The 22,292-nt window shown below is 36.7% G+C and overlaps 2 protein-coding genes across 42 annotated transcripts in view; both read left to right on the top strand.

The window, feature by feature from the left end:
- The window catches only part of macf1a (microtubule actin crosslinking factor 1a), a 352,243-nt gene extending 349,879 nt beyond the window's left edge, over positions 1 to 2,364 (top strand). For 39 of the 40 annotated variants that reach the window (XM_087295922.2, XM_087295931.2, XM_087295932.2 and 36 more), the window contains one exon: positions 852 to 2,364. In XM_087295922.2, the coding sequence (XP_087152048.2) occupies positions 852 to 1,090 (239 nt within the window). In that variant the 3' untranslated portion in view covers positions 1,091 to 2,364. The remainder of the gene's footprint in view (positions 1 to 851) is intronic. The other variant, XM_087295933.2, reaches the window with a different exon arrangement.
- Positions 2,365 to 6,482: 4,118 nt separating this feature from the next.
- On the top strand, positions 6,483 to 21,621 carry bmp8a (bone morphogenetic protein 8a). Of its 2 annotated transcripts, none has more exons than NM_001044971.1 (7): positions 6,483 to 6,921; positions 12,461 to 12,653; positions 15,650 to 15,798; positions 17,214 to 17,396; positions 17,491 to 17,567; positions 20,694 to 20,804; positions 21,218 to 21,618. In NM_001044971.1, exons 1-7 carry the CDS (start codon positions 6,483 to 6,485, stop codon positions 21,365 to 21,367), a joined length of 1,302 nt encoding a protein of 433 aa, NP_001038436.1. In that variant the 3' UTR covers positions 21,368 to 21,618. The 2 variants fall into 2 exon arrangements, with proteins under 2 accessions (NP_001038436.1, XP_087150767.1); XM_087294641.2 differs by lacking the exon at positions 6,483 to 6,921 and adding an exon at positions 8,745 to 8,874 and having other exon boundaries at positions 21,218 to 21,621.
- The last annotated feature ends 671 nt before the right edge of the window (positions 21,622 to 22,292 follow it).

Genomic DNA, 22,292 nt, shown 5'->3' with positions numbered 1-22,292 from the left:
TGTTTTTGTCCAAATATAGCAAAAATAATCATCATTATAAAATAATAAATCTAGAAACCACAGAATGTTAAAGATTAGCGCTGAAAAGCGTTAAAAATTATTATGTCAACGCCAAATTTAATTTGTCACAGAAATGTCAGGTAACTGCATGATATATATTTTTTGTTGTTATTGTTTTATGCTATAAACACACACAATATCAGCCCATTTTTGGGACGATCCATTTGAAGAAGAGTGTTGTAGTGATTCATACATGTTGCTATTTTTAGTAGTTACTCTCAGTCCAGTTTTAAATTGTGGTGATATTTTCATGTGGCTCTGCTTTGTTTGTGTGGTTTTCACGATACTGGAATTTGACACCAATCAGTACTGAAAAAAGTCAATTTCCTGAGAATATTTGAGCATTGTTGAGCGCTTTCTTAAACGGCGCTGATTTGCCATCGTGTTCACATGCTTAACAGAAATGACTGTGATTTGCAAATAAAGGGACACTGGAGCGTTTCAAAGTCACGTCGATCAGCTGGTTTGTCTATTAGCTGACATACAAGCGATCCGCTGATAAATCGCAGCTTTAAATGCTCCAGTGTCCCAGTATCTGTGGTTCCACTCAGTTAACAGCTGTGAGTTCGGTGAACCATTGACCTTTACAGCCCATCACTGTCAATTCTGTTGAGCATGTGAACTGTTTAAGAATGTGCTCAACAGCGCTCAAATGTTTGCAGGAAATGGACGTTTTTTAAAATTTCAGTATCGACCGTAATCGAATTCCAGTACAGTGACAACCCTAATTTGTGATTGGCTCTATTGCAATAATCTTTAGCCTAAAGCCCTTTATCATCTTTCTTCGTCAGAAACCAAACGCACTCCGTCCTCGACGAGCGGTCCAGCCAGTCGAGCAGGGAGTCGCGCTGGAAGCCGAGCCAGCAGTCGAAGAGGCAGCGACGCTTCAGACACATCTGAGCTCATGGAGACCCGCTCAGCCTGCTCCGATACCTCAGACACCCCACGCCGTCCTGGGGCCAAACCCTCCAAAATCCCCACCATCTCCAAGAAGACCCCCAGCCCCAAAACACCCGCAGGCAAGAAGTGAATTCTCCACTGATGGTGGTCACGGTTTAACCAGCAGGAGGAGAACAACTCTCACGTCTCGCCAGCTCAGACGGGACAGGACCGCACTGCACTCCATCCTCTACAGCGTCCAACACTGCTACACCACCCAGATTCAAACCTACCATAATGCTGCCTTATTTGTGTTACACATCATGTCCTTAATCTGACTGACGTTACGTGTTTTCTTTGAATGTGTGATGGAGAACATCCAGTGTGAGCAGACATATCCTATACTGACACTCGAAGGGGCTGAATATGCAAACGCCCGTCACTCACCAAACCCTCATGCATGGTTGGACAAAGTCGCCCTCTTCACCAGCTGGCATCTCGCCTGGATGTCAGTGCCACTGCAAACAAGAGGAAGTCCATTAGAAACACAGACCTTTTCCTTTGGCACATGAGACATTTCAGACTCATGTATGTTTGTTTGTGTGTGTGTGTATGTCATGGTAAATTAACGCAGTAATAAGGAGAGGAAGTGGACGAGGATACATATCTCCGCCTTGTGATCCGCCTTCAGGTCACACGCGATCCTTTTACAGGAACTCCTATTACGCACAGCACACGAGTTTCACACTCGCACCGACCGTGCGTCTATTTGTGTCGTTTTGTTACAGACATCATGTTACAGAGCTTTTCCACAGTATGCAAAAATGATTTTGTGAATGTTTGGTTAATTTATAATAATCCCGACGTTTCTTTTCTAGAGTAAAGAGCTGTATTTATTTGTGATTGCAGTATCATATCAACTCTTGAGAATGACTAGTATTAACACAGGCGGAATCACTCTTCGTTACGTGTTTTTGTTTTGTACATCCGCACCAGACGTAATGAATTTCTTTGACTGATCATTTCTGATGTAAACTGACCAGGAAGCTTACTGATTCCAATGGTGGCCTTTTTGCCGGTGACTACACACTTTAGATGACGTCAAAAGTGGCTTCCTACTTGTTCTTTCGTGACGGAAGCACCCTGAATAATGGATGATGGGGGCGACTGGCGCAGCCCCTGTTAAAAACAGCTCTTTGAAATCTTGTCTTTGACAAGCTGAAGTATATGAATACCTGAAGAAAGGTGATTTTTATTTATTTATTGTGTCATTGGGAGGGGGGTGAGGGCTGCGAATGGATCCACCTTTTGATTGTGTTACTCTTTTGACATGACTGAGAGAAACGGGGGTGCAATTGTGTAAAAGTAAAGAAGTTATCAATTCTTTTTGTTCTCTTTTGTATTAAAACAATGCTTGCAGTAAAATCGTCTGGCTTTTATGTTGTGCGTGAGCGTGCAGGGATGCCGCAGTTAACAGGAAATGGCACAGTAATTACAAGCAGTACAGATAATGACACACCCCATTAAATCTTCAAAAGGGGACGAGCCTTTGGTGTGTGCAGTTTTGAACACGCTGCGCTTTCATATAAGATTTACACTAGCAGAGGTCAGAAAAGGGCTCACGAGTGCATAGAAGCACCTTTGTTTGTGCCGGGTGTGTTGGTCACACATAAGTAGAGTGTGTTTGTACTGGACCGTGTGTATGTTTGGTGGTCAGATGCAGCGGATGGGGTTTGGGAAGGGTGGTGTTCCATCATCTCCATTCTGCAGCTGTGTGTCCGTGTTTATATACAAATATTTAAACCCACTCACATCCTTTCCCACCAAAACACCGTCCACACCGCAGAGCCAAGCTCTAGTGGCATCTCGCAATCCTGCAGTGACATTTCACTTTGAGGATTCTATCAAACCACTGATTTTCCTAGTAAAACATACAAGTCATTAAGACTGGTCAATTGGAATTTTGGTTGAGAAATGACAAGTCTGTTTAGACGTGGGGGGGAAAAAAGACATTTATTCACTCCATTTATATTTAACTCTATTTAAAGAGCCCCTATTTTGCAACATAAAAGGTCATATTTTGGTTTTGGGGGTCTCCAACATCAGGCTAATATGCATGCAAGGTCAAAAAAGCACTTTCATTGTCTTGTAATCTGCATTTATTTTTACCTAATAGTCTCAATGACTCCCATATGATTCGTTTAGCAATTCATTTGTTCCCAAACCCCTCCTTAGGCTGAAGCTAATATGCACTCCGATGACCCAGTCTGTTGGGCTGGTCGACTAGGTTCAGCGCAAGACAGAGAGAAACGCCCACCACGGCTATGAAGTAGCACACAGAGTAGAGAACCCAATGCAGATAAACACCAGCTTGTTACTCTACTCTTTACGCTAACCCCAAGTATTAACAACGACACACATTCAGTATTAATCACACAGTGGCAAAAGTTGAACTACTTTGAAAATTGTGTGTGTATAAACAGCTGATGGTGGCCATAGCAATGACAAACAGTAGAGGATCGCGAGTTCAGAAACGCATTTAAATCGGTAAAAGAATAAGCACGCATCGCATTTTTAACGAGGTTTTGGATGTAATATGTGAACAGCACCATAAAGATTTAACCTGAGAGATACTTTACAGGCATTAATCTATAATAGATAAGTGATTACAAGCCTTGCGGAGCGAATACGTTACAACACACAAATAATGTTATGCAAACTACACATAATGTGGCAACAATTTTAATTACACTTGCATGTTATTATCTGGAGAAAGAAACTGGTCCATATGAAACTGGTCCATATGAACTGTAACAGTTCCTGACAAAGTCCCATATATAAGAGTCTCTGCTCCTTCCATTATTAGCGAACGTCTGACAAATCCCGAGTTGCAGGGAAGGTTATTGTATCAATCGTCAGAAAAATGACAGGAACAAACACAGTACACGGTTGGCTATCCGCTTGTTAAGTGTGACGTCACGCAAAGCAGCTTCCGGGTCCAAGCGCTCTATTCAACTGAATGGGGAGACTCGTGAAATTTTAATAATAAACGTTTACAAAGCGATTTAATACTTTCGAATATCACGATCGCAATATATATGTCCATGCCTAATATCCAATGGCCAGAAAGCAATTCATTTTTTTTTATAAATTGTTAAAATGTTAATATTTGTGATGCAGCAAGCCCAGAGATTGTTGTGTACACTATGGCTTTATATAAAATGTACTTTAATGTGTGATAGGAATAAAAAGTGATCATAAAAGAATGATTTCTCAACTCAAATGAGTAGCGGCTTGGACCCGGAAACAGTATTACATACGTCACCAACAAGTCCTGTGATCCCCCACATTCCGCTAGTGTCTAAAGGGAAAGGCACTTTAGTAATGTACCGTATCAACATCGACGCGTTCAAGCAGAAGATCTGAACCCAACACGATTCATTTATTTGAGTCGACTGTTTCGTTAAAGAATCAATAGTTTTAAGCACAGAGCACTTTTAGATTTAAACCTCAGCTGGATGATTTCATTCACTTAGTGCTGTGTTAACATGTGTTACTGCATGGAAGCTCATTTTCAAATACCCATAATAGGGGGTCTTTAATTTAAACAATTACGACTTTTGATTTTAATGTGTTATTGGGCATTAACTAACAAATTAACAACACCTAATATTAATAAATGCTTTTGCATTGTAGTTGTCATTACATTGACTTCAGTTAAATTTGCTGACATTAGCAAATGAAGCCTCACTGTACAGAGGTAATTAACAAAGGCGTATACAGTCAGAATCGTCAATGTCAAGGGCCAGATTAGCGTGAAGTTGGTCATAATCCTGGACCAGGCCACATCCTGAGCTGATGCTGCGGCGGTCATTGAGGGGTAGAGAGCATGAGGCTGATTCATGAAAGACCACAGTGACAGCCGAGTCTTCGCATTGATCCAGTGGGCCAGCATGATCATCCGCCGGTGACCAACTCACAGCTGAAGTTCTCCACAATAAACCTCCAGTGTTCTGCAGCCTCCAACACTTAGACTGCAGCTCCGCACAGAAAGTTTGGCCAGAGGAGAAACGGTTATGCCAAACTGAGCCTAGTTTTTTTCTTCACTTTCGTCAATTGGTGAAGTTTGTTCCTCATGACTGGCTTGCTTGGTTTGGGACTTGTGGAGCTGCGCATCGATGGATTTGTTCTTCAGTGTTTGTACTTTTAGTAGGGAAAATTAAACCACACTGAACTGAACTTCAACTCTGAAAACTGGTCTGACTCCGTTTCAATTTACTAGAACTTCTCTGTTAAGCTGATCTGACACAATCTACATTGTAAAAGTGCTATAAAAAAAACAGATAAAATCAATTTTTATAATATTTACCTAAGTACACTGCTCAAAAAAATAAAGGGAACACTTAAACAACACAATATAACCCTGTGTTGCCTTTATTTTTTTAGCAGTATGTTTATGCATTTGGTGCTGTGATGAACAACTACTAATACAACAATCTGAATATTCCTAACAGCCACTCTAAAAGTTTAAATAATATATTTTCAAGTGCACACGATATCAGTATTGTCATTATCACAATACATTGAATTGTTGAGTATCAACATACGTCTCATACACAGTGATCTCTCACTGCTTGGCTACCGCTGAACCCACAGAATACAAATTTAGTTTTCATATTACTGTAGCCACACAAACTCCGTCCCATTCTGTGCAAAGACTGGATCACATCTCCACTCCAAACCACATGATAATTGTCAGCAATTTGTGAGGTATGTGTAGAAGATGAGACGGTTTGATAGGGCAGATGGAGACTGAGGTGAGAAGGGTTCAGGATAGAGAAAAGGGCGGAGGTTTGAGATGATGGAAACCCTCCCTCTGCGTAAGCCTGTTTCTTGGAGGGAAGGAGCTCGCCTGTGTTCAGAGTAACCCTCCAGCGCAAGCAGCACACAAGCTAAGAATACCACAGCTCAACAAAGTTCAGCGGTGAACCAATACAATTCCTTCTCAGAGTTTTCAGGAGCCTTGGATTTTCCATCCTTTGGATTATTTGTTTTTTTTTTAAAGCTCAACTTTTCATGGATTACCTCAAGACAGTTTTGTTTTTCACTTAAACAGAGGATTTCACCAGTGAAGAGTTCTCAAAAGAAGCAGGTGTGCTTTTTAAAGGTTGACCGCTGTTTTTAGTTACTCTACCCAAAGACTTTCCATTCAACATTGTGCTTTGTCCTTCCAACATCCAAAATCCAGTTTCCAGGATATATTGTCATCCATCTTTGTAAGTGCACTATAAATTATGAGATTGCTTTGGTAAATAAAGTGACGGCATGAGGAACGACTGTCAAGAGGCGATAAACTGAGCAAGTAAACATTGCACTCTTCCAAATAACGATGACTGCTGTGGAATCTGAGTGGCTTAGACGTTCGAGTGTTGTTCGGGGTTGAACTTCGAGACGGTAGTCAGACCATTCCGGGAAAACCAACGTCGGGTGAACAGCTAAAAGGACAAATATCTTTACAGACGGCTGGGCTCTTCGCTACACCAATGGACAGACACGAGGTTGAGATTGTGTCCTCAAAACACCAGAGCAGAGGGAGGAAACGAACCCGACTTTTCCCTCCGTCCATCTTCCTCCCTCTGTGTGTATTGCTGTGTGTTTGGGGTCAGGTGGAAGGAGTGGTTCATTCCAGCTTTCGTCGGCTCAGCGGTCGGGAAAAGAAGGAGATGCAGAAGGAGATTTTATCCATTTTGGGTCTCCCCGGGCGGCCTAGGCCTCACCCGCCGCTGCGGCCGCCTTCCTCCGCCCCGCTCTTCATGCTGGACCTTTATCATGCGGTGTCGTCTGAGGCTGATGACAGGCCGGGTTTGGGTTTCACTCCGGAAGTGGTCAGTCATGCCGCACTGCCCACTTTAAGCACACACATGCCGCCGCTTGGTACTGTGGTCAGTGAGGCCGACACGGTTATGAGCTTCGTGAACCTGGGTAAGTGACAGCTGGTAAGGGTTAAACACACTTATCTGACAGGGGGACGCTGATGAAGATACAGTGGCCCAATTGAAAAGTAAATGTAATGAAGTGTATTTGTGAAGTATTAAATGAAGTAGGGCTGCACAATATATCGTTTCAGCATCGATACCGCAATGTAATCATTCACAATAGTCACATCGTGAGTATACGCAATGTTGATTGGATTGTATGTGTATACGCAATGTCTGGATTATAACTGATCATTTTGCAAGTGTTTTTGAGTCTTGTGACTGTGTTTTTCAAATTGTACTGTTTGTAACTTTAAAAAATTAATAACGATTAATTTTATTGAATTGTTTACAGAACAAAGACTGTGCGGTATTATTGTACATTTGATTATTCAATTACTGTATACGTAAATACTGTTCGACTCCTCGTAAAACAACAAAACACTGTTTATTTTATTTGTATCTTTTTGTTTATTGGTGGTTCTAGCTTAAATGCAACACCGGGCGAATTTATCTATGCTTGTAGATTGTTTATTATATTTTAAGCACTCCCCTACTGAATCATCCCAATCAATCTAAAATGATCAATTTTTTCAAAATAGTTTTTCAACTCATCTAGTAAAATTGCATTTATATGGCAATATATATTGCTGAATTAAAAAATATCACAATATTAGAATTTTCCAATATTGTGCAGCCCTAAAATTAAGTAACATTTATCTGAAACAAATTCAAAACAAATCATTTTACAAAGGAAAGTTTTTGGGTTTAAAGGGGTCTGACCCCCTTATTAACGCTTGATCCCCCTTAAAAAACATTTTTAAAAGATGTATGGGGGTCTGCCCTTTAATAGTCAAGAAACAGTTTGCTCTGATCTGTATCTTAAATAAATATAACTAATAAAAAAAAAATATATATATATATATATACACATATATATATATATATATATATATATATATATATATATATATATATATATATATATATATATATATATACAGTTGAAGTCAGAATTATTAGCCCCCTTTTAATTTAATTTTTATTTTAGATTTCCCAAATTATTTTTAACAGAGCAAGGAAATTTTCACAGTATGTCTGATAATGTTTTTTCTTCTGTAGAAAGTATTATTTGTTTTATTTCGGCTAGAATAAAAGCAGTTATTAATTTTTTAAAAAACATTTTTGGGACAAAATTATTAGCCCCTTTAAGCTAATTTGTTTTCGATAATCTACAGAACAAACCATCGTTATACAATAACTTGACTAATTACCCTCACTTGAATAGAGCTATTAAATAGAGCTATTCAAATACATCTGGTGTAATTGCATTCTATCCGCAATGTATGTCGCAGCAAAACAAAGCTAAATATCGCAATGTTAAATTTTCCCAATATCGTGCAGCCCCAGTTCATATGTTCACAGAAATTCTAATTTATCTTAAAGTATCGTCAAAATAGTGGGAAAGGTCTTTGTTTTCACTTGGCATGACATTTTAACTGATATAATAACATTTAATCTCTAAATCTTTTTGGGTGGTGGGGGAAGAACTGTAAAGTACTGTTTTATAGCACAAACATGTAACCTAGATAGTTGTTCATAGTCACATATGCCACTGGTTTTAGAGACTGGAAGGACTGTAATGTGTATTGATAATAATAAAGTCAGTTTACTGAGACAGAGCCACAATCAGTCCATCATCTCTTCCTGTCTCATCCCAAACACAGACGATACTTATCTGTCACGAAACAAACAACAGTTTAACATCCTATTTACAATTACTGCTTCTCTTTCCTGTCACAGTACGGCTGGTTATCACCTCTTTATCTTATTTATTTGACCAATGTTGTTCCAAAGACAGGCATCGCTGCTATTATTGCTCAAATTTCCTTGTGTCTGGAAAAACGCGGGAAATATCACGGCGTCCCGTTTTAACGACAGACGTTATAGCGCGGATCATGTAAGGCAATTTTGCAACTTGTATATATTTCAAAAACGTAACTGTTAGTGCTGTAATGTTAACCTAAACATGACTTGGATTAGCCTATACTGCCTGTCTGAATAATAGGCGTACAAATATGTATTTAGTAAACATGAAGAGCAGTTTCTTGTCCTACACAGATACTCACATGTACAATAATTACATGTTTGGTGTTTTTCATCCTCTGTATTCTCTCTAAATGTGCCCATAAACTTCTCCAGAGCTGCTCTGACAGTCAATTAGTATTTTACACATGATTTTATCTTACAAAATGTCGTTATGGTTACAGAAACACGAACGTATTCAAAACCCGTCAAAATAAAAGTTCGGTTTTTACTTAAAGAGATTGTGACAGATATATATATATATATATATGCCATTAAAATGGCATTGTTCTTAAAAAGATAAAAGAAAACTGCTGTACTTAAATGTAAAGTATTATCATAAAGTAGCCTATTCATCAAAACCTGCAAATGTTTCTTGGACCTCATAAATATAGGTAATACCAGTCATAATATTCATATCTGTTTGAGAAAATTTGAAATAGATGTTGCATGTATATGTGACATATGTCTTTGAAATCTAAACGTAAACTTGTATTTTAAATATGAATTAAATTTACATATTTAAATTAGAAATTAGATCTGCTTACTGCTCGTTAGAGTAGGCTATGTGTGTCAGAGAAGCAAGTGATTAAACTATACCTGTCAACATTTGGATATAGAAATACGAGATACGTCCCCAACAAAATTACAAGTATGGGGAGGAAAATAACCTCAAATGATAGAATACATAACTTCTCGCCTCACAGCAAGAACGTTGCTGGTTTGAGCCTCGGCTGGTCTGTATGGAGTTTGCATGTTCTCTCCGTGTTGGCGTGGGTTTCCTCTGGGTGCTCCTGTTTCCTCCGCAAGTCCAAAGACCTGCGGTACAGGTGAATTGGGCAGGCTAAATTGTCCATTGTGTATGTGTGTGAATGAGTGTTTATGAATGTTTTCCAGTGATGGGTTGCAGCTGGAAGGGCATCCGCTGCATAAAACACATGCTGGATAAGTTGGCGATTCATTCCACTGTGGCGACCCCAGAATAATAAAGGGGCTAAGTCGAAAAGAAAATGAATGAATGAATGAATCGTTGTTATCGTATGTGTCAAAGGGTTAAAAGTGTGTTAATTTTTTTACTTTAATTTTTCAGCGATTCCTCCGCATACCACTAGAAGATAGCCTGTGTGCCAATCGGGTACACAGTTTGAGAACCACTGAGCTACTGCATTTTAGTGACATTTCAAGCACTACTTGAGCTGAAATAGATTGTCAGATGGTCATAACCAAAAAAAGTACATTTGAAAATGCATGGATAACAACAACAGTCAAAATAGTATTCAAATTCATTTTATTATATGTCACTTTTGATGCTAACTCATTTTTATTGGTCCTTTTTTGTTCCAAGATTTATAATAAAAGTTCAAAACCAAAAAACAAACTAGTAATGAAAATGACCACTTACATTATATTGTATGTTTTCTTGCACATCTGGATGTTGGTCTCATGAAAAATAATTGTTAGCATTGGCCAAAACTGAATAGCTGTACTCACACCTAGCAACAGCCAACAGACGACACCACTTGGTCTTAAATCCTTTTTCAATGGGTTATTTTCACTATTTATGACGGCATAGCAGTCAAAATAGGCCAACTCAGCTCACGCGTGGAACAAATTTTGGACCTTTGTCAGTGAGTTGTGGGTCTTTCAAACCACTCAAACCCTCCCCTGGCTACAGGCCTGCATTGTGTATTAAAATAATAAAAATTACACAATTATTATTCTTTGTTTTAAATGTATCACAAACAATGAATAATTGAACAAATATATTCTGCCATAGTTAAATGTATTGTTTTATGATCTAACTGACCATGCTTTAATTAAAATACATTTTAAATTAATAATTTAGTATTTTATGTAGTATTTACACATGGAAACTGACTTTTGGTTTCTGTCAGCCAGCCCCAGGGCTTCCGGTTATATGTCATCATACAAAATCGCCGCATTTAAGATCTGATTTCTTTCTTTTTTTTTTAAACAGCGCTCTTCACTGCCTGGCTGAGATACGATATAAAGTGGGTATCAGACCAAACAAGAACACTGCATTAAATTATATTTTTCGGCGCCATGTATTTAAATTATGGAAATTAATTGTACTCCAGTATTTTCAATGGAATTTCTGCGCTGACCTATGGCTAATGACAGTGCCTGTGTTTAAACTTTTTTTTTTTGTCTCTTTTATCTCCTTTTTAACTGAATATATTGTATATACTGATATATTATATATACACTGATGCTGTTAAAGGAACTTTATGAAATTGAAAATAGTCACATAAAGCTCTCACCGGAAGTTCATCATTGGCTGAATAACACTAGCTGTGTATATATCTGTGAGAACAAATAAACTGATTTTAAAGGTCCCTTTGGTTACTGATTTAAACTTGTAATACTAAGTATTAAACCACTTCATAACCGTGCAACAACCATGAATGGTTTCAAAAAAGTTTTTACTCAATAATCTATAAGGCTTAGGCCTATTGGATTAAAACAATTTATGACAAAGGAAAACAATAAGATGATAAGGATAGTTACATCTATTTACAAAGGAAGAGTTAAAATCCAAAATATATGCTATATATAAGAAATATAAATAATCGTGACAGAAGAATAGGTCACGTGTCAAGTTATCTTATTGTTTTCTGTCTCACTGTCTGCATTGCCAAATAATATTTTAGAAGAGGTGTATTTTTGCATTTATGTTATAAAATATAAAGGTTGCAAAAGGTTTTTAAAAATATGGACAAAAATATAAAATTAATTAAAAACTTTCCATAGTTTAATGAGCATTTTAATAATCTGAATAACCATTTTTGCACAACAAGTAAAAGTATGTGGTATAAAGTTCTAAAATTGGGTTTGCAGTAGGTTTTGGCTCACCAAAGGTTTTTTTTCCACTATAAAGAAACGTTTGTGCATTGGAAAGATTTTCATGAATGTTAAAGCAACCATTGGTCCCAATAAATGCTTATTACTTTCAAGAGTGGACTATTCGTATGTTGAAATCATGTTCTCACAAGCTTCTGCCGGACTCTAACATGGTGTTTACTCGATGTGTATTCTTATTCTTGTGTCTACAAAGGCCAGTCCACATCGTGCAGGCCATGTGATGTTGTAGTGGGCACACAGCTGTGGCGAATTACAGGCCCCACTGAAAGCCAGAAAAAAAAGATGAGATGAAGTGGATGAAAATACTGTTGGGCACTCCTCTAAAAATACAGCGCTGGACTGTAATTAGTGGTGGTGCGCTGAGCTGCTGCTGCTCCACAACGCCTCTAATTACTCCACTGCAGAGCCCCGGCCGTGGGTGTCAGTCCGCTCCACCAGAACAAATGTTCCCTATTTTGTTTCCCCATCATCTCCTGCCAATCAGCCCTTCAGTATATGTCTTCTTCATCTCAAGTGTCTTCAGACTCAGTTTCACAGTTGTTGTTTTTATTCATTTTTTTCTCTCTGTCTGACCACAGTTGAACAGGAGAAGGATCTGCTCCAGCCTCGGCCATACTGGAAGGAGTTTCGCTTCGATCTCACTCCGCTTCCTCAGGGAGAGACGGTCACCGCTGCTGAGTTTCGCATCTATAAAACTCTTACCATGGGTTGGCGTTTCAACCACACCCTCCATATCTCTGTCTATGAAATCCTGAGGGAGAAAAGACACAGGTCAGTGCTTAGATATGCAAGCTAGACTGGATGACATTTAAACTTGGAGGCATGATTGATGGATCCTTCAGGATTCTTCTATAGGGTTTTACAAGTGGTTTCAATTAAAGATTAAAATATGGTCTAGTAATCATAACTTGATGATAATAGAATACTTTGTACTGCAATATAAAGTGCAACATGTAGGCTAAAAGGTTTTTATTTAGTTACAAAAAGGGGCACCTTTTTTACCCCTTTTACAAGATGTAACATAAGCCTTTGGTGTCTTTAAATTGTGTGCGTAAAGTTTCTGCTCAAAATACCCATCAGATTATTTATTATATTTATTTTATTGTTATTTATAATCTGCCCATGAGCACAATGTAGCTGTTTTTGTAGCCTGTGGTTTTAAATCTAAATTAGCTGCTTCTCCTGCATTATGTCAGATAAACAGCCGTCAGTGATAGAGACAGACACCAATGAAGCCGAAATACAGCTCGTTAGTCAAAAATATCAAGTAAGTTTATTTCATGTATTGTGGTGAAGTTTATTCCTGCCTTTCTGAAACAATGAGTTACACAAATGCCATTTGCAGTACACACACACACACACACACACACCTATATATAAATATGTATATATATAAAAAAAAGCCGCTAAACACCACTTCTACCAAAAATGAGCTAACGACATTGAGTGAATGCTTTATGAATGTAGTACAACATCAACAAATAGATTTGCTTCTGAATCATCTAAATCCCGGCGTTTGCGCATTCGGAAATAACAGTTTGTTGCCAAAAGCCGCTAAATGGCACTTGTCTTTGACAGCAAAAGCAGCTATATCTCGAGAACCAATTAGAAAGCGCAAATTGAATGATATGTTTTCAATGTAGCAGTGCGCTAATACGCCGGCTTTTATGAGGAGACCTCTTTTTATTTTGATTTCGATTTAAAAAGACGGAGTTTGATGAAATGGATGAGCCTGCCCGACTGTCAGTGAATGGCAAATGAAAATGTCCCTTAGCTCAAAACTCTGTATTATAAAAAATATATAATGTTTTTCATAATGTTTTTTTTGCGGAGCGACACTACTTTTAATGTCCAATTTACTCTACATTAAACGACAACTGTTTTTCACAAAAGACAGAGTTAGGATGCCATTTATATCCCACGTGGATGCTATAAGGATAAACAAGAGATCAAAACTTAAAAATTAATGAAAAACAGCTTCTCAAAGTCTCAGAGAGGCATCCTATTTTTTGCCCAGTAGGCCTATCTTGTGTTTTATTTGCTAATGTAAAGTATTTTTTAAAAGATAAATATAATGTGTAAAACTATACATTATTTATATTACTTTATAAAACCTATACATCTGATAAGCTTTTTATATTAACGGACAATGCACAGATATTGATGTTTCACAATGTTTGTACACAAGATTATTTGAAACTACCAAGCTTTGTTTGCAATGTTTATTTAATCTAAATCTCAACTATCAGAAATGACAATAGAATGTTAAGATTTAATGTCAGTTGTAATGTTATTGATTAATGCACTTACTTGACAAATTTAATTCATTCATTTTCCTTCTGCTTATTCCCTGGTTTATCACAGCGAAACCACCACTTGACAGATTTATATATTTTTACTTTTAAGTGGTTTGTGTCGGTTTTATGTTTGTTAAAATAATTTCTATTTGCATCTTTAGTGATTTTCAACTAATTACAGCGTCTTGTTCCAATAGGTGGATTTAGAAGTTTTTGCAAAAAAAAGAGCTGAGGTGGATTTAGCTGGTTTAGATGCAAAAGAAAATCTACTTTGTTAAAAACCAAAGAAATGTCTAAAGTGTTATTTTTGAAAAAAGGTATTTTATTTACTAGCTAATAACCTTATCATTACATAAATGAAACTTCTGAACCTAACTATAGGATTATAATATATATATATATATATATATATATATATATATATATATATATATTTTTTTTTTTTTTACAAACATGCTCTTTTTAAACGTTTTAACCAACAGAGAGTTGGAACAGATATTTTATTTCCAGTTTATTTGCAAAAAAAATTATTTATATTTAAAGTTATTATAGAAGGGTGGCGTCTGCCAATCAATTTGGTGGGCGAAAAAACGGCACTCCTATGTCACATTTCGGTGGACCTCATTTTAATGTCATGAAATTTGATTTTCATCATAGGTGCCTTTTAAAAGACAACTTTGAAAATAAACTACTTCTTAAGAAGATTATTGAAATAAGCAACAATTGATGACAAGCCATTAATTTATTATAAATAGTAAAGCTACCTTTATTTTCCAATAATTCAGTGGAATTGGTCTGGTTTCAACCACATTTAAGGACATTGTTCAGATATTGTATTACGTTTGTCAAGACCTGCCTTTAACAACACTGAAAATTATGATTCACTGGAATTACTCAATTGTTTTAAGATAAGTGGTTGCAAACAATTTATTTGGACTAAATTAAAACAAACAAATTTAGTTGAACATTACTAAATTTAATTATAAATTCCTTAATTTTATTAATTTAAAGTACAGACCATATAAATTGTTTGCAACAATCTTCTTTTTTTCTGTGAACTTTGGTTGAATTTATCATAACTTTTTTTTTTGCTGATTGCTCAGATGACTTATTTAAATTAAGCTTATACAACAACATTTTTTTGGGGGGACAACTTTATTGTTTTATGCTCAATCCACTTAAATTTGGAAAAGACTAACAAGTAAACTTACTTGTTGTCCCAACACAAATCAATTGTGTGGAACCCAGCATTTTTCAAAGTGTCAGAGAAAAAATCCGAATCAAGCATTCAAATACCCTCTAGAATAAAAAAAAAACAGCCCTGAACTATCTATTTTACAACTGAGTTTATAAAGTACTGAATCAGATTTGAGGTTTTGGATGCTTTACTAAAGTTCATTACTGTTCCTTCATTAATGTCACCTTCAAGATTCATTATGAAAATGCCATTAGGATCTTGTGATTTGACAGGGAGCCTGAGCTGGTGCTGCTGGACATGCAGTCTGTACCTGCGGGTCAGGAGGGTTGGCTGGCATTTGATGTGACTTCTGCAAGCAATCGCTGGCTTCTCCATCCTCGGAGCAACCTGGGCATCCGCCTTTATGTGGAAACTGAGGAGGGTGAGCTATTTTTTACGTATAGTATGGAGACGCACTTGAAACAACCCCCACAAACGTTGCTGAGGGCGCATGCAAATACTACTAAATGCTGCCTTTACAAATTGGCAGATTTATATTTGATATTAAGATGCATTTTCATTCTTCAAAATAATTTACCTAATATTCAACAGAAGATAGAAACTCACAAGTTTAAAACCACATGAGGGGGAAAATGAGGCAATCGGGTGAACTCTTTTATGGATCTTTTTTATCTACTTTAATTAGCATGTACAGTATCTTAAATGTATGATATTTCAATTGAATATATTTGTGGAATAAGCTTATTTAATGTACATTGATATGAGACCATGAAAAACATCAAGAGAGCAGCAGCAGCCAAAACTACACCAAATGTTGGTGGTTTGTTCTAGAATCAGGATTAGTAACAGAACATTGTACTTTGTACTTTGTTTAAGTGTATAATTTTCAAAACCACTTTCTAATTCAATAAATCAGTTTAGTTGATCTGCAGTATATACAGTGCTCAATATATATGAGCTGAATTATTTAAATATTCAATATTTCAGGAGTAATTAATTGAATTAATTAGAACCAATTATTTCATTTACCAGAAACAAAAATATATAACACACACACACACACACACACACACACACACACACACATATATATATATATATATATATATATATATATATATATATATATATATATATATATATATATATATATATATATATATATATATATATAAAAACACTGAATTCATACAGAATATAACACTGAATACAGTTTTTTTTGTGTGTGCCACCCCAAGATTTGGTGTGTCCTCTTCTGGCTACCCCTAAGAAAATTTTCTGGGGACGTCACTGGTTAGTACACAGGGTTACAGTGTAACCTGCTCACCTAATGTTTACATTAGTAATACTTATATCGATTGCTAATTTATAACCTCATGTGGAACTCTGAATCTGCGTCTCATTTTGGAGTCTGCTGCTGTCCACCGGAGATCGAATCTCAGTCACGGACACATGCTTTTAGAGCCTTTCTGAATGAATGAATCAAATATACGGTTTTCCACCAAGACACCAAGGTGCTGAAATATAATTGGCTAAACTGGCATTGTGCAGGTTAAACTTACTAAAACAAAGACAGACATTCAGGCACGTAAAACACATTTTCAAAGCAGAATATCTGACTTCAGCAGTTTTTCAGATAAACAAGAATGTTCACTCAGCATGTTTCTGAAATACCTGCAAACATATAATGGTATTGTTATGCTTTAGAAGAGTCAAAAACGTACATACAGCACCTTTAAGACAACAGGTTTATCTATTTTTTTTTTTTAAGTAACTAATCACTTTTTACAGTGTAGTTTCCAAGGTCATTATTAAAGTGCTTAAATGTTTTCCCAGATCACAGGTCATGGGTGGGTCTGGTGGGTCGGCGTGGGCCTCGCTCTAAGCAGCCGTTCATGGTGACGTTCTTCAGAGCTAGTCAAGCCCCTTGCCGCCCACCGCGTGCTCTGAAACACACCAATCAACGCAAGAAAAAAACTAAGTATGACCTGCCACACCCAAACAGACCCGGCATATTTGGTGAGCCACATTAAGCGGTTTAAGAGGCAGACTGTGTTTACAGGAGTGTATGAAATGATTTGCCTTTGAGCTGTGATCTTCTCACTTATTCCAGACCAAAATCATAGCAGTGGACGGCAGGCCTGTAAGAAGCATGAACTCTACGTCAGCTTCAGCGACCTTGGCTGGAAGGTGAGAAATGCTGGCTTTTCTACATTTGTTAGACATAGAAAAAGATCTTTAAAAAAAACAATAACAACATTGATTAATATGTTTTGCTCACCAAGAGGAAACAACTAGAGCAAAAAAAAAAAGTCAAAACTATTCGCCCTCCTGTGAATTTCTTTTTCAAATATTTCCCAAATAATGAGGACATTTTCACAGTATTTTCTTAAATTTTTCTTCAGTAGAAAGTCCTATTTGTTTTAATAAGCCTAGAATAAAGATAGAATAAATGCAGTTTTACATTTTTTAAAAAGGTCAAAATTATTCATCTTAAGCTATATATTTTAAATGTCTTCAGAACAAACCATCATTACACTGATTTGCCTAATTAAACTAACATGCCTAATCAGGCATGTGATCAGCCGAGGACAAAAAAAAGAAGGAATATGAGACCCCCCTCCCCCCACCCCAACAAAAAAAATAAATAGAAAGGTATAGCAATACTAAATTCAAAATTGATAATTTATAATATTCTTTATACAAATATTTGATATTGGCCACACAGTTAATGATTATTTCTATTTTTTAATAGTCTTTAATTAGTTTAATAGTCACCTAAATAATATTTACAGTTTTTTACAATTGCTATGACACTTTTTTTCAATACATTTAACAAGTTTCCTAAACTTTTAACACGGTTAGCACAACATCCGTCTTCGTGGGCTATACAATTAACACATTTCTTGTTACTTTGACACAAAATGCATCCAGTTAACACAAATTTAAAATGCTTGAACTTCTTTTACACACAAACTCAACCAAAACCAAAACAATGTCATTTTACAGTCCAATTTACCAATGCTTTCACACAGTATGTCAGAACAGATAACATCATGTTCTAAATAGAACCTGTATAGGCTAAAGCCACAGTAAATAGCTGTTCATATTGTCAATTGAAACACAAATATATTCCCTGTATATATAGATACAGAGTTCTGTAATGTGCTCACTGTTCCTTTCAAAAACCTCATATATATATATATATATATATATATATATATATATATATATATATATATATATATATATATATATATATATATATATATATATATGACAGCTCCCATCTCCCATATGAACATGATTCCCATATAGAAAGCACACTCATGGGTTGAGATTTTTCAAATCACATGATCATTCTGTATGTTCTAAAAAAGGACTCATGAGGTTTTTGAAAGGAACAGTGAGCACATTACAGAACTCCATCACCAATACGCCCAGATAAGATTATGCAATACAGTCATTACTTTACTATGCACAGTGTGTTTTGCAGTAACCTACTCTTCAAACTTGGCGTTCATTAGTACATACATTAGTTATAGTACAGTGAACCATTTACACTGTGTCTAATTACTTTTAGAGAGTCATGAAATTGGAGGTCAATCAAGTCCCACATGAAATTATCTATGTTGACGAGACTGGCTTCAACTTGGCGAAAAGGCGTCGCCGTATGAGAAACATAATAGGCCATAGGGCCATCGTTACCATGCTGGGCCAGAGAAGAAGTCGGGCAAATGCAGAATACCAGGCAGAATAGAAAATTATTTAGTTTTTTATTATACTTAATTGCGTTGCTTTTTCTGTTTGTATATCTTGCAGTGATGTCCTTTTCCAAATAAAGTCTGTACTGCAGCAATTCTGTGTCTGTATTTTTTACATCAACTGTAAATTTTATAAAGCAATTTTTTTTCTTTTTTTTGTATTGAATTTTTGTAGTAAAATAAAGAAAATGCATGCATTTACTAAACCCAACAAAATGAAAATGTAGAGAGTCTTAAAATATAAGGGCAAAGCTAATGGAGTTTCTGTAATGTCAGCTGATGATAGTGTTTTTATTGTCAGTGTGTTCTGATTGACTGAATGTTTCTGCTGGAAGAGAACGTGTGTTTGTGTTTTGAACAATTATGTCATTTTGAAACATGTTTACAGTGTTTTGTTAGACATGGTGTAGTGTGTTCGTTTATTATTGTATTTTGAAAAGAAGTTTAGAGGTTTAGTTTACAATGTGTGATTTTGAGCATAAAATTAACTGTTTTGTCAATTTTGTGTTTTAGGTGTGTTGCTGCGTTAAGAGTTTAGCAAACTTGTTAAATGTATTGAAAAAACTGTCATAGCCATTGTAAAAAACTGTAATAGGTCTACAATTTGTACCTCCACGTCGTGACAGTTCCACACACCACCGATAGATGGCGCCAGTAACACGGTTTAGTGCTCGTGTCCACAGAATATAAATGTTTCTGTAATTTAGTGACTTTTTTTCCACATGATAAATAAACTACAAGTCAGTCAGCAATCTGAACTGTTTTAATCCATTAAATTGTTTAAAGGCCTTAAATAAAATACATGTTGATACATTTGTAATATCAATTGACCTTACAAATCATTCAGGTATTAAATTTCAGGTGCTAGGGTGTAGCACTGAGTAAATGAAGACATAAGGACAAGTGACTAGCTGAAGATCATAGAAAATGAGCGTCTTGGCTTTATTTATAATGTACATAGTACAAAAAACAAAAAAACAACCACAAAAAAAACACATAGTACAAAAAGTCCACAGCCGCACACGCATTTAAATCTTGCATATTGTAAGTGGATTCCTCATCCGCTGACATCATAGGACTACATGATATTATTACTTTATATACACCCAGGGGCGTAGCAACCGAGGGGACGGGGGGGGGGGGGAGAGATACGTCCCTCTCACTTTTAGAGACAGACCATTTAAAAACATGTGATTAATAGTTATATGAACGTAAACTTTTGGATCTCATTCAGCTACCCCCCCCCCCCCCCACACACACAAACGTTTAAAATGTCTGCTACACCCTTGTATACACCATAGCCTAGTAGGTCTACATCCCTGAATGACGTTACTGCTCCTTGAGCACAATGAATAACAATGAAGGTGCAAACCATCAGGTCGTCTCCTTTTATGATGATGATGATGAACCTCATTAAGACCCAGCCACCCCCCACCCCTTTTGTTTGTCCACAGTTTGAACAAACACACATGTGGAGTAACAAAACATCATCTGCTTTGGCCATTGGAGTGTATATAATTTATATATATATTAATGTATATTTGTTTTTCAGGACTGGGTTTTGGCCCCTACAGGTTATTCTGCGTATTATTGTGACGGGGAATGTGATTATCCTCTGGGCTCTTGTATGAATGCCACAAACCATGCCATGATCCAGCTGCTGGTACGTGATCTGTACTTATAATGTTTCTTTATCAGATTACAAAATGAACTATGGGGCGGCATGGTGGCTCAGTGGTTAGCACTGTCACCTCACAGCAAGAAGGTTGCTGGTTTGAGTCCCAGCTGGGTCAGTTGGCATTCCTGTGTGAGTTTGCAAGTTTTCCCCATGTCGGCCTGGGTTTCCTCTGTGTGCTCTGAATTGTCCCACAGTCCAAAGACATGCGCTATAGGTGAATTGAATAAACTAAATTGGCCGTAGTGTATGTGAGAGTGTTTCCCAGTGAATTTCATATTTCCTGTGTCAATAGTAGCCATGAAAGGAAACATTAAAATATGGATATTAACAATTTGTAATGCCTAGTTACTTTTCACCCACCCTGTATATTTGTGTGTGCCTCCTGTCTCTTTTGGCAGGTTCATCTTCTGAGACCAGATGAAGTGCCTAAAGCCTGCTGCGCTCCAACCAAACTCAGTCCCATCGCTGTGCTCTTCTATGATGACAACAACAACGTTATTCTAAAGAAACAACGAAATATGGTGGTCAAGAATTGTGGCTGTTTATAGCCCCTCACGCATTCATGTTTTAAATCTGACACGATGTAGATTTGTTATAATACTCACAGCCACCATTTGTAATATACAGTCATTAAAATATTATATAGCCAAACGAGCGCTTCTGCCTGTCCCAAATGATTGACAAATGATATTTATTAAAGCGTCATGATGGTTTATCAGCATGTGACCATTTTTTGGAGGATTTAAGAGAGAATTTAAGGTTGGAATCCATCCCATAATAAAAATCTACTTTTCACATACAAGCTGTCTAATTGTGCATATGTAGGAAGTAGACAAAAGCTGGGGTGTTCATTTTACAAAAGCTTGTTGCTTTGACCATCACATCCACTTTTTTTTATTTACCACACACAAAGTTTATCATTTACTTTGTTAGCTCACATTGCTCATTTTGATGTGAATATTTAACCTGTGTGTGCTTTTGGGGATATTTTCATCCACTCTGAGGTAATTGAGGCTTAATTTGGCCACAACTTTTCCTGTTTCAGCAAAAGGAATGATTTTCAGTGATAAATCGTATTTTGAGACATAATTGGGGGAAAAAAAAGCTTTTTTATTATTCAACAATACACAGAAGTTTCTTATCCTTGCATTATATTTGTGGCTGTTTTTGGCCCATTGACTTCCATTATAATAACATTTTTTGATTGCAAAGCCCTGAAACCATCTAGCATTCTATATGAGTTCACACAGCTGATGATTGATGATAAAGCTCGTTTTTGACATGCTGTCCCATTTGCAGGGCGTGAGGGGAGTTTGAGCTCAGGTAGATGTCGATGAACATTGCTTTGGGAAGGAGGGTATTCTCCAAGACGAAGATATTGAGAAAAGAAAACTCTGGTTATTTATAGTGAGTTAGGAATCGTCTGATTGGATAATCAATCATGAGGTGATGTTGGACCAGCTAAGAACAATC

The sequence above is a fragment of the Danio rerio genome, chromosome 19 (genome assembly GCF_052040795.2).
Source record: "Danio rerio strain M-AB ecotype USA chromosome 19, GRCz13ab, whole genome shotgun sequence".
NCBI lineage: Eukaryota > Metazoa > Chordata > Actinopteri > Cypriniformes > Danionidae > Danio > Danio rerio.
The sequence above is the reverse complement of the archived record's forward strand: the minus strand, read 5'-3'. Positions and strand labels throughout refer to the sequence as shown.